Below are 23,725 nucleotides of genomic sequence, written 5' to 3' on the forward strand. Positions count from 1 at the left end.
AGTTTAGTTTTATGCCACACTCAGCAATATTCCAGCTATATGGCGGCGGTCTGTAAATAATCCAGTCTGGAAAAGACGAGCCAGTGATCAACAACATGAGCATCAATCTTTGCAATTGGATATGATGACATGTGTCAACAAAGTCAGAGAGCCTGACCACCCGATCCCGTTAGTCGCCTCTTACGACAAGCACGGGTTACTGAAGATCAATATTCTAACCCGGATCTTCACGGGTCTAGGCCATGAAGATTTTTGTGTGACTGTATACGAAAGTTTACAACGGAATTGAATGGTTAATTCGTTGTTCCAGAAACGAAATGTTATCAATGTACAATCTCAATCGCAACTTCAAATTAGCGGATAATAACTGACTCAGACTAAAATACTTGTTGATACTATGAGTGACATCCCAAAAGGTCGAGATGACCTAATAAATCAAATCACCATTTACAACCCGGTCACTTCGACTCAATCATCATTGAATCACCAGAGGTTGTAACCAAGATAATCATATTGTTGGTCATGTTGGTTGGAAACGCCTCAATAAAACAAAACAATAACCCACTTTTGAGAAAAACTGGAAAAATTTATTGAAAATATACTTTTCTATATACATGGTATTTCACAGATATATAACCTCCTGTGACATTCCTCTGTGCAACATGATGTTTGGGCCATGACAAGAGGGTAGTCTTCACATCACGAATGACCCATTGCCTTATACTGATCTACACTGACCAGTTGAGACAAGCATACTAACAAAAGTAAAAGTAAACTGACAAAAACATAAGTAGTGAGATAATACAAGCAATGGCATATAAATGACAAACACACAAAAATAACATCAAAACACCTGTTCCGGTGTAGCTCCTAAAGATACTACAAAACCTAAACCAACATAAACATGTACACAACAGCACCTGTACACACAGGTAGGAAGCAGACAATATGTGATGTGAGGAGCTACAATAACATCCAACAAACAACATACCTCCTGGAGCTATCAGCCATGCTGGGAAGATATGCTGTGGACAGACACAATGTATTCTTTCATTTTGGCACTCTGAGTTAAGAGTTATCATAAGGCAAACATTAGCAAATGGAGATTCCTTTAAATTACATGATGGTGGTCGGTAAATAAAAAATCCGGACCAGACAATCCAGTGATTGATATTGTGAGAATTGATCCATGCATATGGGTACGATGACACGTCATCAACCATGTTACAGAGTCTGACCACCTGATTCCATTTGGCCAACTTTTATGAGCATGCTTGTTTACTTGGGACCACTTGAAACCCAGAATCCATATAGGGTGGTGAGCAATGGTGTTGTATTAAATAGTGTCCTCATTTCCAACATTTATATCAATCACAAAACCAAACAATTACAATATTCTGCATATGTTATGTTTACTTTTACTCAGTACTTGAGTATTGCACACAAAATTTCAAACTAACCATTAACCATAGCATGACCATTGTTTTCTCATTTTACAGATATGTCTACCCAAAATTTTGCAAATGTAAGTACTATGCCGATAAACATGAAAACAGCTGTCAAAACAATATACTGCATTTTATTTTCTGATAAATTTCTGTTGCCTTCTGAAAGACAAAAACAAAAACACATTGTGAATACAGAAACAGCTGTCAGATACCCTTCTCCACTGCCTCAGAATGTACTGAAGCAAACAGACGAATAAACATTAGCATACTTCAATACAGATCACATTCAATAACTAACATAAACACTGGCATGTTCACTGACTATCAAAGATACATTTGGCTCACACCTGCAAATAAATCAGCATCTTATCAATACTTGCAATATGGAACAAACTTTATGGATAACAACTTCTTTTTATTCGTGAGTGTGACGTTTCGATACAGATTCTTGTACCGTTGTCAAGCATAATGGAACATGAAGAAGGGGGAAGTGTATATATACTGGATGTTACAATGTAACAAAGAAAACAACATAATTAACATAATTGGCTAGGCAGAAAGCTGATGAAGCCAGAGGACAGGCGTGGAAGCCAATGATGTACAAATGATAATGAGATGTTTATACAGCAGAGTTTATACAGTAGATTGGGCTTGGTGGATGAGTGCATCATAAGCGGATGGAATGAAGTATCCTTGGTCTCGGTTGATGGTGGGCTTTTGGTGGCTGATTTGCTGTCGGAATTGGTAACAAAGGTCTGATGTTCTTTCACTCAGGTGTTGATGGGTCGGGAAGTTTTGCCTATGTAGCTCTGCCCACAATCACAGTTTATTTTGTAGATGACACATTTTGGGTTGTTGTTCTTTACGGTGGCGGGTTTTCGGGGTGGCAAATCAGCCATTCCCGACTACATCAAAGCAAGCCCCAATCATCAAATAGAGTGGTCTGACATCACCATTCTCTCTAACAAACAGACTTCACTAAACGCAAGCTCACCGAAGCCATCCACATCAAACGCCAAAAGCCCACCATCAACCGAGACCAAGGATACCTCATTCCATCCGCTTATGATGCACTCTTCCACCAAGCCCAATCTACTGTATAAACTCTGCTGTATAAACATCTCATTATTAGTTGTACATCATTGGCTTCCACGCCTGTCCTTTGTCTACTCTCTGGCTTCATCAGCTTTCTGCCTAGCCAATTATGTTAATTATGTTGTTTTCTTTGTTACATTGTTACATCCAGTATATATACACTTCCCCCCTTCTTCATGTTCCATTATGCTTGACAACGGTACAAGAATCTGTATTGAAACGTCTCACTCACGAATAAAAAGAAGTTGTTATCCATAAAGTTTGTTCTATATTGTACTTCCCAACTTCTAAAATGCCACTCAAAGAAGTTATCAATACTTGAATGATTTCTTTAAAAAATATTGGAATGCCATTGTGATAGTCAGACAAGTGCAGTAAACAATAGCCGTAACCCAGCTATAACTATAGGGTATACTTAACAGGTATATCTCCAATACAAGAGAAGGCACTTCATGAAACGTTAAGTACTATATGAGGTAGAATCTAGTCCACTATATTTACAAATGTATAACATCTTTCCATATTTTCTTCGGGAATGTTACAAATGAGAGTCTCTTGAGAAATACTAGCAATTTGAGATGTATTTCCCCTTTGAGCTCAATATATATACTATAACCAATGCGCCATGAGCATGCATGAGTGGGTGGACAATGGCGCTTTACAAATATCCACTATTAATATTATTATTATTAATTTCAATGGCAAGTCACAAAAAACCCTTTTCATATGTGTAAATTTGGGTGTTGTCATTTTGAAACAGCATTAAGGACTGGTTATTTATTATAGAGGAGGGGGTGTCACACAGCGAATGGGGAGGCATGCCAAAATAATATTACCACAAGTATAGTTATGGGGAAGGGAAAAATTCAGGTGGTGTTTGCAAAAAATGACACATACTCAAGACCAATTTCACTGTCCTTTCCCCTCCCTTCATAATAAATATGTGTTTGATTCGACTCAAATGAAATTGTATTAGCACATACAACTCTTGTTGGGTGTTAAAGGTTTTGAATTTGAATTATTTTTTCATTCAATATGAATATATGTACCAGCGTTTGAAATACCTGCCTGCCTGCCCGACCGACCACCCAGGACGGGTAATTTTCAACACAGACTGCCAAATTCTCAAATTCACCTGCCCGACGGTCGGGTTAACATTTAGCCATGTATATGAAGATATTTTGTGGGCAGGTAAGATTTTGTCAGGGCTGGGAAGTTTTACATCTAACAAGCTCTGTGGTCTGGCTGAAATTTTGGGGAGTTTCATATGCTGACATGTACATCATCTGTTCCGTGATTCCACAAATTAGTCTGGTTTCTCTGAGTACATGTAGTTTTATCAAATTTTGAAAATTAGTTTCGTTAAACTTCAACCAAACTGAGACATGCAAAACCTAATGGTCCATCAAGTTTAATCTGGCTGCTTCATATTTCACAAGTGAGGTGAGATGAAATCGGGTTTAATGCCACATTCTCAGTTATTGCACATAAGTCTTTGAGTGCTTATACAAGTGCAAACTAATTTTGCATCAACAGTGCTAGTCCAACACGACGCCACTAGGGGTGGGCAATAATACCTGTTAACCGATATAGCGTAATTCAAACTTCACAATATGATACATTGCTGTACACTTTTTGCAAACCGGTTCACCCTATAAGTTCGGCAATTTCCATGACCATGATTGGTAATTTTCATGATGTAGTAAAAAATACTATTAACATTTATATATCCTTTATATTATTATACATTAATAGTTTTGAGAATTTGAGAATAGTTTATAGGTCATATAATTGCATTTGCATTAGTTTTAAGCCATATAAATAAAAAAAAATAGCTTGGTACCGGCACTCGTAGGGATAAACAATTTGGAAATATTTTCAGTTGATCTCTTGTACAATCACATCTGAGTCCTGACAGTGGCCAGTGGCATTGTTTCCAAAGAAAGGAAACAGTATAATCATTACCTTAAACCATGTGTTACACTTTCAAAATATATTGCAATACATATTGCAATACACCAACACATATCACGATATATCACAACACAAACATTTTGGCAATACCCAACCCTAGATGCCATGCTGCAGTTTACCGACTCTTTCACATTATACCTACTCCAAGCGAACCAGTTCCCATCTTGTACCTTACTATGGCAAACACCAAGCAGAATGACAAGTACTTTATGTTGCTGATGTACTGTAACATATGAGTGTTTCATACCTTCACAGAGAAGCAAGGCCCCGATTTCTTAAGCTCATGTCAATTCCTCGGTACCTTTCTTACTGTAGCATTCATACCTCCTATGTTACAGTAGAGGATACGAATGTGAAACGAAAAAGCTTCTCTAATGGCATCTGTACACTTATAAGAGCTTTGTGAAGTTAAGCAGAGGATGCTTCTTGTCATTAGGGCAACCTTGTGATTCTACAATAAGTTGTCAGACTATTTTATATAACTACCTTAACACATAACCCTTTGTCTTCATATAGGTTTAGAGATATAACTTTATGGCACCAGTAGAATCCTGAAAGAAACAAGGAAGCATACTACAAAGGAAGGTCTCCAACCACAGGAAACATTTCATCTCTATAATGTTGTTGTTAAGTTGTCATTAAATATATCATACAAACGATCCCAATAAGAGCTTATTTTCAAAACCTGAACAAAAATTGAATGTAGACTTGCCATTCTATTAAAGACTTAATATTTTGTGAAAGAAGTTAGAGAAATGAAATATTAGTATCATGTGTCCCTAAATTGTCAGACAATCTCAGGTTTTGCAGGATGTCATGTATGCTTCTATTTGTTCTTTTTCATTTTCATCAGTCTAAATGAAGAAGTAGCACTTGTGTGAAGATCTATGAGATTCAGTTACAATGTCCGCCTGTGTCCATCAGCATCGAGGGTCAGAGCAGTTCTTCGGGGCAACACCCTCCAATGGTTGAGAGTACTGGGAGTTCCAGTCTCGGAGGAAGACGTCTTCAAGTTGCTGGCGGATGTAGTCATTGCTGCTGGTGTTGCTAGGAGCTAGGACAAAACCTATACCAGCTGTATACTTGAAGTAGTCACCATACCAGTTGGATGTACCTGGGGAAAAACAACCATCTGATTATGGACAGAACTCAGCTGCAGAGGAACATTGCTTAGGGTGCAATGGTCAACTGAACTGGGATACAATGACATCCTCCATGGCATAAACAGGGGACCCGTGAAGATCCCGATTAAAATTGATCTTCAGTAATCCATGCTTGTGGTGACTAATGGGATCGGGTGGTCAGGCTAGCTGACTTGGTTGACACATGCCCTCGTATCCCAATTGTGTAGATCGATGTTCATGATATTGATCACTGGATTGTCTGGTTCTGGCTCAGTTATTTACAGACTGTCTCCATATAGCTGGAATATTGCTGAGTGCAGCATTAGACAACAAACAACCTCATAAACAGGGACCCTGAAGCTCATCAGATGACTCTTATGTATGCTGATCTGGCCCTGTGGGGTACACTGACTCGTATCAAACTGTGGTTTACGTACCTATATAGGCATGCTGGTCTGTCACCATGTATTTGTTGTGGTTGACTCGAGCAAACGGTATCTCAGCCTGGGCGGGTGTAAACGCTGGGACCTCAAACATTTTCTGAAACATTCACTTAAATCATCCATTCATCATCATCATCATCATCATCATCATCATATCATACTCATCATCATCTCATCATCATCATCATCATCATCATCATCATCACAGAATGCAAACAGTAACTGCCACCTAGCCAGAGATATTCTAAAGGAATAATGAGCAAGACAAGAAGATATCCATCATTTTATGAGGAGTCCTTCTGTATCTCATCACTATTCATGCTATCTTTCCTTCTCCTCAGCAATACCCCTGCCTACCACTTCCAGCTTGATGTCTGGGCAACACACGTCGCTGACAGTCAGCAGAGACCTGAGGAAGGTGGGCATGTCCTCATCAGTGTGGGGCCACTTACTCCCCAGCATCCGGACTGTCACATTACGGTTAATGGCTGCATAACGGAGCGCATCATCAATTATCGGCCAAAATCTGCAGAACAAAACAAAAACAGTTCTGTCAATGGTACAGTAGTATATATGAGACATATTGGAATCAGTAACCATAGTAACAAGATCAACGTACAATAATGTTGCAAGATTGATGTAAGAATCTCAAAAATCTCAGATTTAAATTTGCAGAGTAGCACTGACTGCCACAAAGAAGCTCAATCCTATGAAATCATACATGTTAAATTCAACACAAACACATAAATAACGTTCTGTGTAATGGAATACATTTTTCAACAGAGTCACACAGCTCATAATTGTGTCATAATTATGAAACATATAATGTCAACGCCAGATAATGATCTGTCTCAGATATCTGCTGAAGCAGTTTCAATTGGCCATAAAAGTAAAAATAGTGACTAAAATTATATGTATCGATCCAGACCATTCTGATGGCACTCTTTATGTGTTCAAGAAAGCAGTAGCAATCAAATATGTTTCCTTACTTTCTCGGTTCACTGTATGCAATCATGGGGAGATAATCCATGACAGCAACATACACAAATCGTTTTGCTGCTCTGATGACTGCTAGAATGGCATCGATGTCCCCAGTGCGGCCAGCGGGACAGAACTGTGGTGGTGAACTCTATACAAGTAGAGTCAGAATGAGAGACCCTACCTAAAACACATCTCACAGCATACTAATGTGGGTAAATGAAAGTTTCTGTTTTTCACTTTGCAAAACAAGATAAAGAACACCAACATCTTTCATCTCTTGACAGGATTAAATCTCAACTAAAGACATTCCTCTTTAGGAAATTCTGTGAACTGTAAACACACCCAGGGAATGAAATAGAGCTTAATTTGCACACCATGGCATGGTAAATATTGAATGGCTCAGATGAAATATTTTCAATGTGCCCTGGTGAAAGGACTAAAGTTATGAAAGTAACACCCACCAAGATTCATTTAAAGGAAAATGTGATACATTTTTGACCAACTCAAATGATTCAAAACCTGTTTTTGCACCACATCAAATTTTTCATCGGTGGCGATCTCAATCTCACAACTAAACATGGATGCTAACAGAGTATGGGAGTTAGTTTATTGGTCCAGGACAAATAAAGCTGAACTATTCTTGCGGTCATGAAAATGTTCAGGAAATCCAGATCTCATGTTTACAGGTTTACATTACGCTTTCATTATGATGTTTTAAACAATAAATTAAAATGACAATTGTTAATTGGACCATTAGAAGGTATGGGCACACTAGTTTTCACAAAGGCACACCTAAATTGTCTGGCTGGTGCAAATTGGCACCCTTCGAAAACATTGCATTTCAACCACTGACACCTTTTCATTGAATTACTTCTGTAACCATCATCAAAAATTACTTTTCTTGTAATGCATAGAGCATCTGCCATGTGTATGGAATTGTGCTATGTAAGTAAACATGTTGTTGTTGTTGTTGTTGTTCAGTTTACTTTGTAACAGGAGGCTGTCAAGCTGACGGACAACTCTCTAATGTATTCCAACCCTCAATAGGTTCTACTCACAGACATATACACAAGTGCTTTGGTATCATTGCCACCATTGTAGGAGACCACTTCTGGCGTTCCGTCATTGATGACAGTGTTGTAAGACTTGGGCCAGGTACCGGGTATCGTCACATCGTCCTGTGCAAGGTACCAGTAGGCATCAAATATCTTCCCGATGTCCGTCGCCAGACAGCTGCAGTTCTCTACCAGAACACCCATCTCTTTCACCTGTAACATAGGATTGAGTGAATGAGTAATTGAGAGGATTGAGGAATGAGGAATGGATTGAGGGAATGAATAAGTGGTGGAATGAGGGAGGGGATGACTGATAAAAGGAGCAGAGAATGAGTGATGATTCCATGAAGGAATGAGTGAATGGGTGGTGGACTGAGTGAGAGAAAGAGTGATAGGTTTAAGGAGGGAATAAAGATTGTGTGAGGGTATAAGTGATGGTTTGAGGGAGGAAGTGAGTGATCAATAGACTGACTGACTGACTGAGTTTGGTTTTACGCCGCTTTAAGCAATATTCCAGCAACATCACGGCGGGGGACACCAGAAATGGGCTTCACACATTGTACCCATGTGGGGATTCGAACTCGGGTCTTGGGCGTGACGAGCCAACGCTTTAACCATTAGGCTACCCCACCGCCCCTAGTGATCAATAGAGGGAGTGAGAGTTGTTTGAAGGAGTGAGTGATGGATTGAGGGAGAGTGAGTGAGTGATGGATTGAGTGAGTGATGGATTGAGGGAGAGAGTGAGTGATGGATTGAGGGAGTGAGTGATGGATTGAGGAGTGAGTGGATTGAGTGAGTGAGGGAGTGAGTGATGGATTGAGGGAGAGTGAGTGAGTGATGGATTGAGGGAGAGAGTGAGTGAGTGATGGATTGAGGATGGATTGAGGGAGTGATGGAGTGAGTGAGAGTGATGGATTGAGATTGAGGGAGAGTGAGTGATGGATTGAGGAGTGATGGATTGAGGGAGTGAGTGATGGATTGAGGAGGAGAGTGAGTGATGGATTGAGGGAGAGAGGAGTGATGGATTGAGAGTGAGATTGAGGGAGTGCGTGATGGATTGAGGGAGAGAGTGAGTGATGGATTGAGGGAGAGTGAGTGATGGATTGAGGGAGAGAGTGAGTGTTGGATTGAGGGAGTGAGAGTGATGGTTTGAGGAAGTGAGTGAGCGATGGATTGAGTGTGTGATGCATTGATTGAGTGAGTGGAGGATTGAGTGAGTGAGTGAGTGAGTGATGGATTGAGGGAGTGAGTGAGCAATGGATTGAGGTTAGGAATAAATGATGGACTAAGAGATGGAATGAGTGATGGATTAAGGGGGACTGGACCCCTCAGGGTCCAGCTGCCTAATGAAGTCACCCTACCAATTACACCCCCAGACCAATGGCTGTCACCAGATCTGAGACCAATGCACCCTGCTCAGGGTCATGTCTTAAGGCAGCCATGTGCCACCATATGTTAGGGCAGCAATTCAAGAACACTTATTGTAGATTAATTGGTAACATCTGCAAGTATGCTGATACTATAGCTAGTCCCGCCTACCTGTGTGAGTGACCTCCAGTCACAGTTGGCGCTGCCCACGTAATAACTCTTCCTGTCAATCAGCCACATCTTTGTGTGAAGGATTCCTGCCGACACCAGACGGGCCACGTTGAGGTTGCGCACCTCAGCATGTGCTGGCAAAACAACAATGTAAATCCGTAAACCCAGCCTTCAATTTCCTTCATTATAAAATCATTCTCTTATGAGTACAGGTAAAGTCACCTGTGGAAAACAGATGAGTTTGTTATTTTACAAATGGAACTGAATTATCTCGAGAAGTGAATTGGAACACTAAACAATGTAACAGGGGCCAATATTCATTTCAAATCTACGTTAACATGGCCTCTCCCTCTCCCCCCAAAATTACAAGGCTATCTCTATCCCCAATCTCTCCCTGTTTGCCTGTGTGAATGTGTTTCTTTAGGGCTGAAACTCCATCAACTAGACCAAAGAGGCAGTCTCCCTGTTTGTTAGCTGTTTAATGCCACACTCAGCAATATTCCAGCTATATCGTTATAATTGTAAATAATTGCGTGTAGACCAGACACTCCAGTGATTAACAGCATGAGCATTGATCTACACAACTAGAAATTGATGACATCTATCAACCAAATAAGCAAGCCTGACCACCCGATCCCGTTTGTTGCCCTTACGACAAGCATGGGTTGCTGAGGACAAACTCTAACCCAGATCTTCATGGCATGCCAGTCTCTCTGTATTACTATGGTAACAATGACAACAAGGCAGCTTGCTGTTTATAGAATATTGACTACAAGTCAGTCTCTGCTGAGTACTGACTGTTTGTTATAATATATACTCAACCACAAAAGTTAAGGACCACCCCAATTTTCAATATTAAAGTATTTAATAATTCATATTATGATCCATATTATACTTAAATACTGAATACTGGGGTGGTCCTTAACTTTTTTGGTTGAGTATATATGCATTACATTAACAAACAACGTTGGAGTTTGAATGCCTTGATTTAAACTTCCTAGGACTAACAAACTGGGTTTGTGTCAAGAGATCTCATATGGCTTTTAACGGCCATCCACACTATATATCATCAAAACAGCCAACTCACCATACTTCTTGAGATACTCAGAATCATGCTGAGGGTGGGAATAATCGGGAATATTCTGTACAATCCTTATCTTCACCTTTTTTTCCTTTCCAATTTTCATCAGTGTATTAAACAATAACTGACCCTGAAATAATGACAAAAACAACACTATTATCCAACTCTTCTATTGTAGATATAGACAGACAGAGGTTGAAAGCTTGAAGTAAGCAGACAGGATATCAATTGGACCCTCTGATCAATTCTTTATTATAAGCACCACTAGGTGGCTGAGATATAACTCCAAGCACTTCCCAGCATGCCCCAGTATCTCTCACCACTCTGCTGCTGTTGTCATGATCCGGCAAGTCGTTAGTTCGGAGTGTCCAATAGTAAGCTGCTATTTCAATGGTCTCATTAGCGCTAAGGATCAGCTTCATCAGCGCCTCGTCTGTGGGCATATGGATCGTCTCATTGGCTGCATATGTCAGGTTCTCCGGAATGCTCTCGACCAGCTGGAATCTTGGAATAGAAGAATACAACATTGAATATTATTGTTCTTTATACAGCGACCTCCATGCACATGTGTATTAGGCTGTTTGTACTAGTCAAGTGAGTGAGTGAGTGAGTTTAGTTTTACGCCGCACTCAGCAATATTCCAGCTATATGGCAGCGGTCTGTAAATAATCGAGTCTGGACCAGACAATCCAGTGATCAACAGCATGAGCATCGATCTGCGCAATTGGGAACTGATGACATGTGTCAACCAAGTCAGCGAGCCTGATCACCCGATCCCGTTAGTCGCCTTTTATGACAAGAATGGGTTGCTGAAGACCTATTCTACCCCGGATCTTCATGGGTCTTGTACTAGTCAAGAGTAAAGCTAATTTTTCATGGTAACCAACTGAGATACCATACATTGAAATGGATACCTAACCCAGTACACTCACTCCAGGCGGATCAGTTCTTGTTTTATTCCCTCCCCTTAATGAAGAGTGCAAGGCAAAGAAACAACAAGTACCATCTACTAATGTCTTTTGGCAAGTGAACCAATCACTTTCCTCTCCCTGGGAAGATGCTCTATCTGCTATACCACAGAGGCAGTAAGAGGACATTTACCCATTTCTTGTATTACCCGCCTTGATAATACAGGAATATTGCTGAAACAGGTGTTAAACAAAACTCACCAACTTTAGAAATCCTGATCAGTTTATACATCTTGGATGTATACCAACCAGAATGAGAACCTTACACTATACTGTTTATGTTATCCTACAGGAAAGAAGAGGGAACAGGTATAATGCTGCTTTGATATCAGTCAAATTATCCCGATCACGGCATGTCAGCTTATTGTGGGAGGAAAGCCCGAAGTAATGCAGGTGTCACACATTTGCAATCTCAGACATTTACTAAAAGAAATTTAAGTTCTCACCAGTGGTAAACAAGGATCTCAAAACATCTCATGGCATCTCTTATCTGACCAATCAGAGCATCTCTTACAAAATCAGGAAAGAAACAGTCAAAATGTGTGTTCAAACCATGCAGCCTCGAAAAAAGGAGAATATGGGGTTTTCTGACCAATAGTTGTGAGCTGTTTGTGAAAACTGTTTTCTGACTGGCTAATGTTGAGCTTCCTCTTTGTCTCTTCAACAGTCGATTAAAGTTCACAAAAGGTCATTCTGACAAGACCAGTCATGGAATTTCTTTTAGATCTTTGTTTAGGAGTAGCAACAATGAATATCTCATTTTAATGGGACTGCAGACATTAACTACTTTGGTCAAACCTACAAACTTGGTTATGGTACAGACAAACCAAGAATCATAATCAGCTTGAACCAGGATTCCAACCAACAATCACAAGTCTCTGGTATGCTTAATGGACATGGATAACGTGGAGTAAAAAAAGTACACTCTCTTTTCTACAGTTCCGGCAACCGAAAGCTTGCTCACCTGCACTGGTCATGGCATACATGGTTGACGTGATGTTCGAACCAGGTGTACGTGATGATGAGGCCAACTCCGACTGAGGCACAGAGCAGCAACGCCAAGATGAAAATAAGACAGACCTTGGCAAATCCACATTTGGAATCTTTGCTTGGGTATTCAGCGCTCCTTTTAGGATTGGAAGCAATTAGAGGTGCTGTTTCCTGCTGTACATTCATTGTACCTTTTCTTCGATTCCTGGCAATAATATGAAAATAGATGTAACTTTAATTTACAAATCACTTAAACATTCCCCGAACATAAAATGACACACTGAGGATGTCATAAATACATGATGCAATGTAGAAAGAGGTCAAATGTAACATGTTATATTTTTCTCAGTAAAGTACAGATTTTAATACTTTTCCAGGGGCCTTGAATTCCATCTGGGATTACCCGTGAAGGTCCAGGTTAGAATATTGGCCTTCAGTAACCCATGCTTGTCGTAAGAGGCGACTAACGGGATCATGTGGTCAGGCTCGCTGAATGGGTTGACACATGTCATCGGTTCCCAATTGCACAGATCAATGCTCATGCTGTTGATCACTGGATTGTCTGGTCCAGACTCGATTATTACCAGACTGCCTCCATATAGCTGGAATATTGCTGAGTGCAGCATAAAACTAAACTCACTCCAATTGGGATTAGAACCCACACTCTCACTCTCAGAGTCAGGCACCACATTAGCTGCACAGAAAATCAGCGATCTAACACAATCATATATAGTTTGTGCCCACCTCGGACAAGTTTAAAATGGCACTTCTCCCATAACTGAAAGCCAGAAAGGCTGAATGTCAAACTTTGTTTAAATTTGTGAGTAAACAAAATGTCCACAGATGTGTATGACTTGTCACGTGATCTTTACATATGTACGATTGCTTGACAGGAAAGAGGCACGGATAGTTAATTAGACCTGTGGTAAAGGCAAACTTTGAATGGATGTTACAATGTCAGTATGAACTAATCAAAGCAACAAATGAAGGTATGAATGGATGAATAAACTTCCAGGCTTACATAAAATATCAATGAGAATGTTACTTTTTTTTGTAAGAAAAAAATCAAACAGTAATGGAAGAAATATTAGCATGTTTGTCATGGAATATATCCAAGCTAGTTGGGATAACAGATACTGTTTATATATCTAATTTGACAGCAATATGGTCATCGGTCTTCATCGTGATAAATTAACAGTATCAACAACTTTCACTGCTTACAATGAGAGAGTGAGTATGGTTTTATTCTGCTTTTAGCAATATTCCAGCAATATCACAACGGGGGACACCAGAAATGGGCTTCACACAGTGTACCCATGTGGGGAATCGAACCCGGGTCTTCAGTGTGAGAGTGGACGCTTTAAAAATTAAGCTACCCCACCGCACCTCACTGAATATAATGTATATTTAATGTGCTGACGTTTAATATATTCAACACGCAAAATTTTTACTTTTTACCCACTATTCGTAATATGTATAACATTTACTTCATAGATTCATTGCAGCCCTAAACGATACCTCTGTCTAATCGCCATGACAGCTTTGTCTCTGTTGTCTACTTCAGGCAATGTCGGTTGTTAACAGTACCTCATGAAACAGTTGACCATGAGGACTTGGTGCTGTGTTGTTTCCTCATCACACATTAATGTCGTAACTCTCCACACAACACTCACTATGAAACCAGTCAGTATCGATAATGCTTGATTATATCGATGATGCTTGATTATAGATGATGCTTGATTATATCACACCAACACTATCAGCGTAACACAATGTCAACATTGATCCCGTACTGTACACACCACCGTTATAGTTCCATATCACACATTGTTTATCCTTTGGTGAAATTTGTCAACTGCAATCGGTATTTGACATAATATCATGACAATGATATTAACAAACGGAAATTGGCATTACGTGAAGACGCTTATCGTCCTGACGTGAATGCAGCTACGTCCAGCCCAATAATACTTACTCTAATACAATATGAAAAAAGAATCAGTCGTGACTATTATTAAACCTGATAAAGCTTACCGATAAGACTGCTGAAGTAGCTAGTGCAACAGGTGCACAAACAGGCCTGTCACGAGACACACTGTCATCAGCTAGCGGGGTTTGCCTACAAACGGTCAGCTGGGTCCCGTCTCTTCATGTTACATAGATTGCGCACGCTGACGACGCGCAAAGAGATCTAGGAACCAGCTTTCTGCCAAGGGAAGCCAGCCTGGTTCCCTGGGTCTGTTGCGCCTGCGCTACGCTCAGTGTCGGTGTGTGCGTGAGTCCGTAAGTGCGTGTGTTTGTGTGCAGGTGCAAACTGTATAGACAACTGTAATTTAGGAAAACCGTCAACGGTCGGATAAAAAAAATAGTTTCATTCCTTATATATAATAACAATCTACCAGATAGGTGTTAAATGGTAAAATTATAAATTTGATTCGAGATTGAGATAACTAATGTAAGCGAGTTAGAATAATTATATTACCATCTCTTCTTGTTTTGTTTATTATTACAGCAACCAGTCAAAGATCCGGGTTAGAATTGATCTTCAGCGACCCAGGCTTGGCGTAAGATGCCACTATAACGGGATGGGGTTAGTCGCTGACTTGGTTGACACATGTCGTCGGATCCGTATTCGATAAGGATCGATCGATATTCATTCTGTTGATCATTGGATTGTCTGGTTCATACTCGATTATTTAGAGACCGCAGCTAGAATATTGCTAAGTGAGGTGTTAAACAACAAACAAACAAAACTAGCTATACAGCGAACATAATTTACTCGACGGTTAGTTCCTCACACTTGGTGCAGGCAGAAGATCGTTGGTACTTATTGAAGTCGAGTGAGTTTGGTTTTACGCCGCTTTTAGCATGGCTCTTCATAATATACATACTTCCTAATTAATGCCACCTATACCCCAGATCTGTAATGATACCCTACCAAAGACGTTAACTGTTACTCTCTGACTGTACAACCCGTGAATGTCCGGGTTAGAATATTGATCTTCAGTAACCCATGCTTGTCGTAAGAGGCGACTAACGGGATCGGGTGGTCAGGCTGGCTGACTTGGTTGACACATGTCATCGGTTCCCACTTGCGCAGATCGATGCTCATGCTGCTGATCACTGAATTGTCTGACTCGATTATTTACAGACCGACGCCATATAGCTGGAATATTGCTGAGTGCGGCGTAAAGCTAAACTCACTCACTCACTCTGGCTGTACATACCTCGTGCCACACTAACTTCACATTAACCCATGAATCCTTTGTCTTTGAACCTGCATTAACATTTTGGGGGTTTTTGTTTTATATTGTATAACGCCGCACTCAGCAATTGTCCAGTCTGTAAAGAATCGTGTCTGGGTCGCACAATCCAGTGACTGACAGCAATGAGCTGCATCGATCTACACATGGGATACGACGACATGTATCAACAACCTGACCCAGTCACGTTAGTCACCTCTTATGACAACCATGAGGTGTGAAGGTCAATTCTAACCTAGGAAGTTCACGTGCATTAAACAAAACGAATTTAACACAACTTCTTTATTCCTATTATTTACCTTGGTGACATATAACTATTTCATGAAAAAGGTGTGTTGCGAGTGCGCACAGAAGGCTAACGAATGTAGCCCTTTGCCACGTCGACCTGGTAGAAATGGTATGAATTACAACTAGATATATATAGCGTTACTTATCGATTTCCAAGTTGAAATAACTATGTTGTTAACTAAAAATCCGAATTCGCTGTGAAACCAACCAACAACAAAGCTATAAAAGAACAATTGTTTTATAAATAAACTAGGTCTACAAATCAGTACAAATTTCAGCAAAGGAACTGCAATGGTTCTGTAACATAAGATATATTTATATAACTTCAATTAAATAAATATAAATATATGTACGAAGAACAGCTAAACGTGATACGGGACTGACTGAGTATATAAACTTCAAAAGCCAAAACAAAAGAACTATGTATTTTTTTAAACAACGTTCACTCTGGTAAATTTTCATTCCAAAATCTTTCACTGTCATTTTTCCTGAATCCCTCTTTCACTGTGTCATTTGTCCATGACCCAATAATCTCACCACCTCACACTATGATAAATGAATCGTGAATCGACATAAGGAGAATATCTAAAACATACAAAAAAGTAGGACATATTCCAGTAACTACTGGAACCTGTATATATTATCAAACTAAAGAACGGAATTTTAAGTTTGAACATAGTACAGTCGAGCACCGTTAATTGTCTTGATTTTCATGAGGTTATCTCCCAAAACTTAGACCCGCCATATCTTAGACAGCCATAGCTTAGACACTAAGGAAGGGGATTAATCAAGACAACACCCATGGCTGAAATGGAACAGACGTTGTTTAAAAAGATAACATAGTTCTTTTGTTTTGGCTTTTGGGGTATATATACTCAGTCAGTCCTGTATCACGTTTAGCTGTTCTTCGTACATATATTTATATTTATTTAATTGAAGTTTTATAAATATATCTTATGTTACACAACCACAATCGACATAAGGAGAATATCTAAAACATACAAAAAAGTAGGACATATTCCAGTTACTACTGAAACCTGTATGTATTATCAAACTAAAGAACGGAATTTTAAGTTTGAACATAGTACAGTCGAGCACCGTTGTCTTGATATTCATGAGGTTGTCTCAGAAATGTTGTTGTTTCAAGCTGTCTAAGATATGGCGGTCTAAGTTTTGAGAAGTTACCATTCATGATATATCGTAAACGTTGCCTACCTGAGCGAATATACAGCGAATTCCTTTATCAGTCACTGCTTTGTGACTCTCTTCCGTGTGTATTTATATCTTTTCTATACTCGCCGTGTATCTCTCATTTTTAGGAAGTAACAATAATTTGAAGCACATTATCAAAACTATCTCGACAGAATTGTATGAATCGGTTTGATTCATGCATTGATGATAAACATGTGTATGCGTGAAGTTTAGCATGGAGAATAATCAATATTGCTGTTTGCCGTTTGATAGTCTGTCATAGTGACCCCGAAACAAATATACGCAATACAGCCCATGCAAGTCTAGAATGTGGGGCAAGTCTATGCTACCACAGTGTCAGTTGTGAATATGAAGAAAGTCTCTGGGCTCCTTTGTATTGCATTTATTTTAATTTAAAAACTTTTTCTGTAAAATATGTTCATTTCATAGACTAGATGTTAGCATAGCCGTTTGAGTAATGTTACTGTTATTCGTGGTGACAGTTGTTTGTATATGCTGCACCTTTCTCTGCTATGTGTGATTTCACTGACGTGGAGATCTTCAGTAACCCATGCTTGTCGTAAGAGGCGACTAACGGGATCGGGTGGTCAGGCTCACTGACTTGGTTGACACATGTCATCGGTTCCCACTTGCGCAGATCGATGCTCATGCTGTTGATCACTGGATTGTCTGGTCCAGACTCGATTATTTACAGACCCTGATACTAATCTGTGTAACGTCTCAAGTCTGATAAGGTTTTTTGTTTTCTAATAAACACCGAACTCCGCGCAATATTCCAGTTACATGGCGGTAGTCTGTAAATAATCGAGTACTGACCAGACAATCCAGTGACTGACATCAGCAGCATCAATGTACGTAATTGGTCAACGGTGGCTTGAATCGGTGTCAGCAAGCCTCGCCATTCGATCCCGTTAGTGTCCTCTTTCATGAGTCCAGTGAAACACTGTTATAACACGGATCTTCACCAGTCAACAAGTTAGTAAGCTTATCATTAACTTTCTTTGGTCTGACCATAATAGTGGAACTAGCTCCCTTGCCTCGGAAAGATTAGTGAATTGTTTATGGTCCTAGCGTTAACCTGTACTTCAGAAACCGAACATCACGCCGAAGACCCGGGTTCGATTCCCCACATGGGTACAATGCGTGAAGCCCATTTCTGGTGTCCCCCGCCGTGATGTTGCTGGAATATTGCTAAAAGCGGCGTAAAACCAAACTCAGTCAGTCAGTCAGAAACCGAACAACACTTTCCTAACGTCACGCCGTTCTCTGGGCCCATGTTAAACTACGAAAAACACGATTGCGGTACAATACGTGGCACAAGGCAGTAATACATTGAATAATGCGACACATTAAGCCCGAACCATTGGGGGTGAGGTGATATGAAATGGGGTTGAGATTAACGTCGCACTTAAGAATATTTCGCTCATATAACGACGTGCATGCGTGTGTACATGTGTGGCTGCTTGTACTGGCCCAGACTTAAACTGGTTTTATAGTGCTAGCTCAGTGATATACCATGCCGCAGTTAAGCATGAACAGCATTGATACCCTACTGAGACACATTTTCCCGCCCGAGCCATATTTTAACGTCTTTTGGTATGACGCGGCCGGGGTTCGAACCTGCGACCTTCCACTACACCATGGAGACGTGCGACAATAGAGGACAATTATAAGAAGCGTGTGCCTTCCAATACATCACTGCGCCAGTAGATTTATTTGTTTATTTGTTGTTTAACGCCAGATCGTAAACATGTAACACTTCATATACATGCTTAGTTTGACCATTTTACATATTTGGGAATAGCATGATATGGGACAATATGATCAAGGAAACACTGTACTTGTGTACTATGAGGCTACCTGTACTGTACTGAACTGTACTACTGAGGTAAAATCAGTAAACATGTAACACTTCATATACATGCTTAGTTTGACCATTTTACATATTTGGGAATACAATGTAGCATGATATTTGACAATGCGATCAAAGAAACACTGTACTTGTGTACTATCAGGCTACCTGTGCTGTACTTTACTGAACTGTACTGAACTGTACTACTGAGGTAAAATCCGTAAACATGTAACACTTCATGTACATGCTTAGTTTGACCATTTTACATATTTGGGAATACAATGTAGCATGATATGGGACAATATGATCAAGGAAACACTGTACTTGTGTACTATGAGGCTACCTGTACTGTACTGTACTACTGAGGTAAAATCTGTAAACATGTAACACTTCATATACATGCTTAGTTTGACCATTTTACATATTTATGTACTATGAGACTACCTGTACTGTACTGTACTACTGAGATAAAGTCTGTAAACATGTAACACTTCATGTACATGCTTAGTTTGACCATTTTACATATTTGTGAACAGCATGATGTTAGAATGAGTGACAAAGGAAACACTGTACTTGTGTACAATGAAACTATTTGTACTGTACTGTGTACTACCGAGGTAAAATCTGTAAACATGTAACACTTCATATGCATGCTTAGTGTTTGACCGTTTTTTACATATTTGTGAACAGCAAGTTATTTGACAATGAGATAAAAGAAACACTGTACTTGCATACTAAGAAGCTACCTGTACTGTACTACTGAGGTAAAGTCTGTAAACATAATTCTGGGAATAAAAACATGAAACAAAAAATAAAAAATAACGCCAGACTCAGCAATATTCCATCTATATGGCTGTGGTCTGTAAATAATAGAGTCTGGACCAGACATTCCAGTGATCAACATCATGCGCATTGATCTACGCAGTTCGGATAAATATTTCGCCAATAATGTTACATTCTCCTATGTTTAAAAACACAGGGTAATAACCCCGCCATGTATTGGACTACAACTCAAAATGATAAGGGCAGCGAACAACACACAACCCTTAACAGATATAACATTTACCAAAATAACATACCGGTATATAGAGAATCTCACCCAAGTGTCTACTGATATCATTACATCAACACGAGTTGATAAAGTTACAAATATCCGAGGCTCGCCGAGGATATTTTTACCTTTATCAACGAGTGTTGATATAATTGATATCAGTAGACACGAGGGTGAGATTCTCTTTATCATCAAAAAACATTCTTCAATTCTTCAATCAGTTTTCAATGAAAAATGTACATGTCTCAACACTGTATTACCATTAGACTTGCAGTGCAGTGATGTCATAGCATACTCCCTTGTCAAAGTTGTCAAGGATAGTTTTACATTTTGCTTTTGAGACGGTCCCTGTCTTGTCTGATTTGTTTACAATATTGTAAACTTGTTGGTAAGACATACCAACAGCTCTACAAGTTCTGCATTAAACCATTTCTATACTAATGAAATGTTTACCTCTGTCTTTTTCAAGCACAAAAAACTTATAAACCTTTGCAACAATCGTCTGCAAATAGTTGGCCATAGTGGACGCTGTGATAAAGATGTGCATGCATGACGGGAAACTTATTTATCAAGACTTAACATTTATATTAATATTTCTTCAATAAAGAAATGATAATTAAGTAAAGTAACACAAACATTCAACATTTATTTGTTTAAGAAAAACGTTTATATATATTTTTTAACACCACCTGTATTATTAGCATAAATGTAAAGACAATTTCAGATTTCTGTTGTTGAACTCTGAAAAAATCTTAAGTTGTTTTGGTACCAAATTCTCCCCTGTAAACTGCCCTTTAAATGCATGGGAATGTTAAATCAATTGAAATAAAAATTAGGTACACTATAGGTGAGTTGATGTATTGACAACATAATACATTTATCACCTTTCTAAAGATATTAAGGCTAAAAGGCATTTTTCTAGCATTTCCGACAGTACTTTAGGACTGGTTTAATCAGCAGAACGCCCCGCACCCTTCCCACCACGACACAGCAAATCCCCGTTATTCGTGTTACACCTGTTAATCCGGACTAACGTCATTCACAGTCATATTAACGAATGCAAGTGGATACATAACATAGTTGTTGAAGTCTTGTACATTTAGTAGAAGGGACGCCAGTAGAAGTATACAACGGTAATTATCCAGACCTACTACATGAACGTCTGACGGTTTTATAATGATCATTATTTTCTATTTAAAATAATCTTTATTTCGTTTCCTCGTCACTATCTTCCGGTCACATTTAGTATCAACCGGAAACTACTGGATAGCGTCTTTGGTTTCTGTTTCGGTCTTGACATGCCCACAAGTTGGATAAAACGTGATATGCGGTAATGTTTTACCATGTCTTTCAATTCTGAATGAACAAATGTTTTTTGTCATATCCATAAAGTAGTTGTTACAGTCTAATAGGCATGCTGAATGCTTTTGTTTCAAGGAAGAGTACTTCATTTTCGAAGTCTCATTTTGAGTTGAAATCTCGCGCAGTGTACCTCAAAATCACAGTTATGTGCTTCGATATTTTTCTGGAAAAAGCACATAAGCTCCTGCATATGGGTATTGTAGTTATGTTTTCTAATTAAATTAGTTTCGGGAGATTATCATTCATTAGAATAAGTTCTTCATTACCCCAAAGGTTCAGCTTATCATCATAATCCCTCTTCCATGCTTATCCCAAGTTCGAATAAGTAGAATCATTAACACGCCCACATAAGTTGTAAATACACTTATGGGACCACTGGTGAAACTTATATGGACGTCTTTGTACCTGCCCCAACAATAGTAAAAGCTTAATCTGAAGTTTCACTCCAGCAATCTGTTTAAGTTGTGAAGGGCAATAGAGAAAGTTTGTTTCCAGAGGAATCAGAGCTCCAGATAAGATTTAGCTCATGTGGGTACTGTACCCACTGTATTTTTTTGGAGTGGGTATTACTAATGTTGAGTGGGTATTTCATTTTCCGTTACCCACTGCTTTCAAATATGTGCATATTTAAGTCATTTTACTCACCTACCGGTAAGTATTTTGTCATTGAGTAAGTTTACTAATGTATGTTCTGCTTTATGTCATATCTAATCAAAACCAACTTAAATATAATGGAAATGATTTCATAAGAAATCACTCATCCTATACAGACAGTACAATACTTGTGCTATACTAACTAGTGTTGGGAATTGCTTGAAATCTCACAATTGATGATTGGTTCAATACCAACGACCAATCATTGAAAAAATTGGTTAGCGTCATTTTTTAGATTTTCCTATTCAGGTTGTAGTTGCAGATAAGTATAAAGAAAAAACATTTGGTTCTCTGTTGTTTTTTTGTTTTATTTAGAAACTGCACAAATTACATTTGCAAATTTCACATCCATTGGAAAATGATTCAGTTCCAGTGTAACATAAACTTCCCAGATTCTTCAAGAAATATTCAGTTATGACTTTTCAGAAAGTGAAGTGAGTTTTCTAAGAATTAAACACGTTTTCCGGCCCTGACAATGTCCTAGATATGTTCCATCATCAAGCATTTCAAACTCGATTACGATTCCAAAATCGTTTGTGTTCGATTATGAGAACATGTGATCGATTGCTTGGTCGTTTGGTCACTGCGACCAATCTTCGATTATTTCAATTAATCGGAACACCACTAAAACTAACAGTACAACTTGATAGCAATCGATGTCTTTTTCATTACACAAGCGATTTTTATAAATATATTCCGTACGCATTTGTTTTAAACTTTTTGCGTATCTAACATTTTAAATGCGTAATTGGTATGCAACAATTATTTTTCAATGCGTAATTGGAAATTTTAAATGCGTATTTTACCCGGATACACAGCTTATCTGGGCCTCTGGGAATGTTTTGTTTACGTAGTATTTTTAATATGTGTAATGTGTTGTTGCAAGACTAAACTTTAACTACTATAACAGTTTTATTAATTTCCTTAAAATTAACATGATTAACAAATAACATTCATTGCTTCTGACTTGCTTAAATACCCATGATGATCAGGATTAGAATTGATCTTCAGCAATCCAAGCTAATGGGATCGAGTTGTCATCATATCGTAATTGTTTAGATCTTTGACTGCTGTCATACAGCTGGAATATTGCTCAGTAACCAATGTTTATCATAAGAGGCAAGTAACAGGATCAGGTGGTCAGACTCGCTGACTTGGTTGACACATTCCATTGTATTCCAATTGCTTAGATCAATGCGCATGCTGTTGATCACTGGATAGTCTGGTCCAGACTCGATTATTTACAAAGTACAGTCGGCCACCATATAGCTGGAATATTGCTGAGTGTGGTGTAAAAGTAAACTCACTCACTCACTGGAATATTGGTGAGTGCAGCATTAAACAA

The 23,725-nt window shown here is 39.0% G+C and overlaps 1 protein-coding gene across 5 annotated transcripts; it reads right to left on the reverse strand.

Annotated features, from left to right (window-relative positions):
- Nucleotides 1–4,948: 4,948 nt before the first annotated feature.
- LOC124275766 (5'-3' exonuclease PLD3-like) lies at nt 4,949–17,556 on the reverse strand. 5 transcript variants are annotated; one of them, XM_046711431.1, is made up of 10 exons: nt 17,465–17,556; nt 12,673–12,903; nt 11,061–11,244; nt 10,747–10,870; nt 9,660–9,793; nt 8,124–8,333; nt 7,074–7,213; nt 6,442–6,610; nt 6,079–6,181; nt 4,949–5,631 (listed from the first exon to the last, which is right to left on the reverse strand). In XM_046711431.1, the coding sequence occupies exons 2-10, from the start codon at nt 12,882–12,884 to the stop codon at nt 5,438–5,440; spliced, it is 1,470 nt and encodes a 489-aa protein (XP_046567387.1). In that variant the 5' UTR covers nt 12,885–12,903; nt 17,465–17,556; the 3' UTR covers nt 4,949–5,437. The 5 variants fall into 5 exon arrangements, with proteins under 5 accessions (XP_046567387.1, XP_046567386.1, XP_046567388.1 ...); XM_046711430.1 differs by lacking the exon at nt 17,465–17,556 and adding an exon at nt 14,733–14,837; XM_046711432.1 differs by lacking the exon at nt 17,465–17,556 and adding an exon at nt 14,372–14,606.
- Nucleotides 17,557–23,725: the final 6,169 nt, after the last annotated feature.

Source organism: Haliotis rubra, unplaced genomic scaffold, assembly GCF_003918875.1.
Source record: "Haliotis rubra isolate DU_JTF1 unplaced genomic scaffold, ASM391887v1 Scf202, whole genome shotgun sequence".
Lineage (NCBI taxonomy): Eukaryota > Metazoa > Mollusca > Gastropoda > Lepetellida > Haliotidae > Haliotis > Haliotis rubra.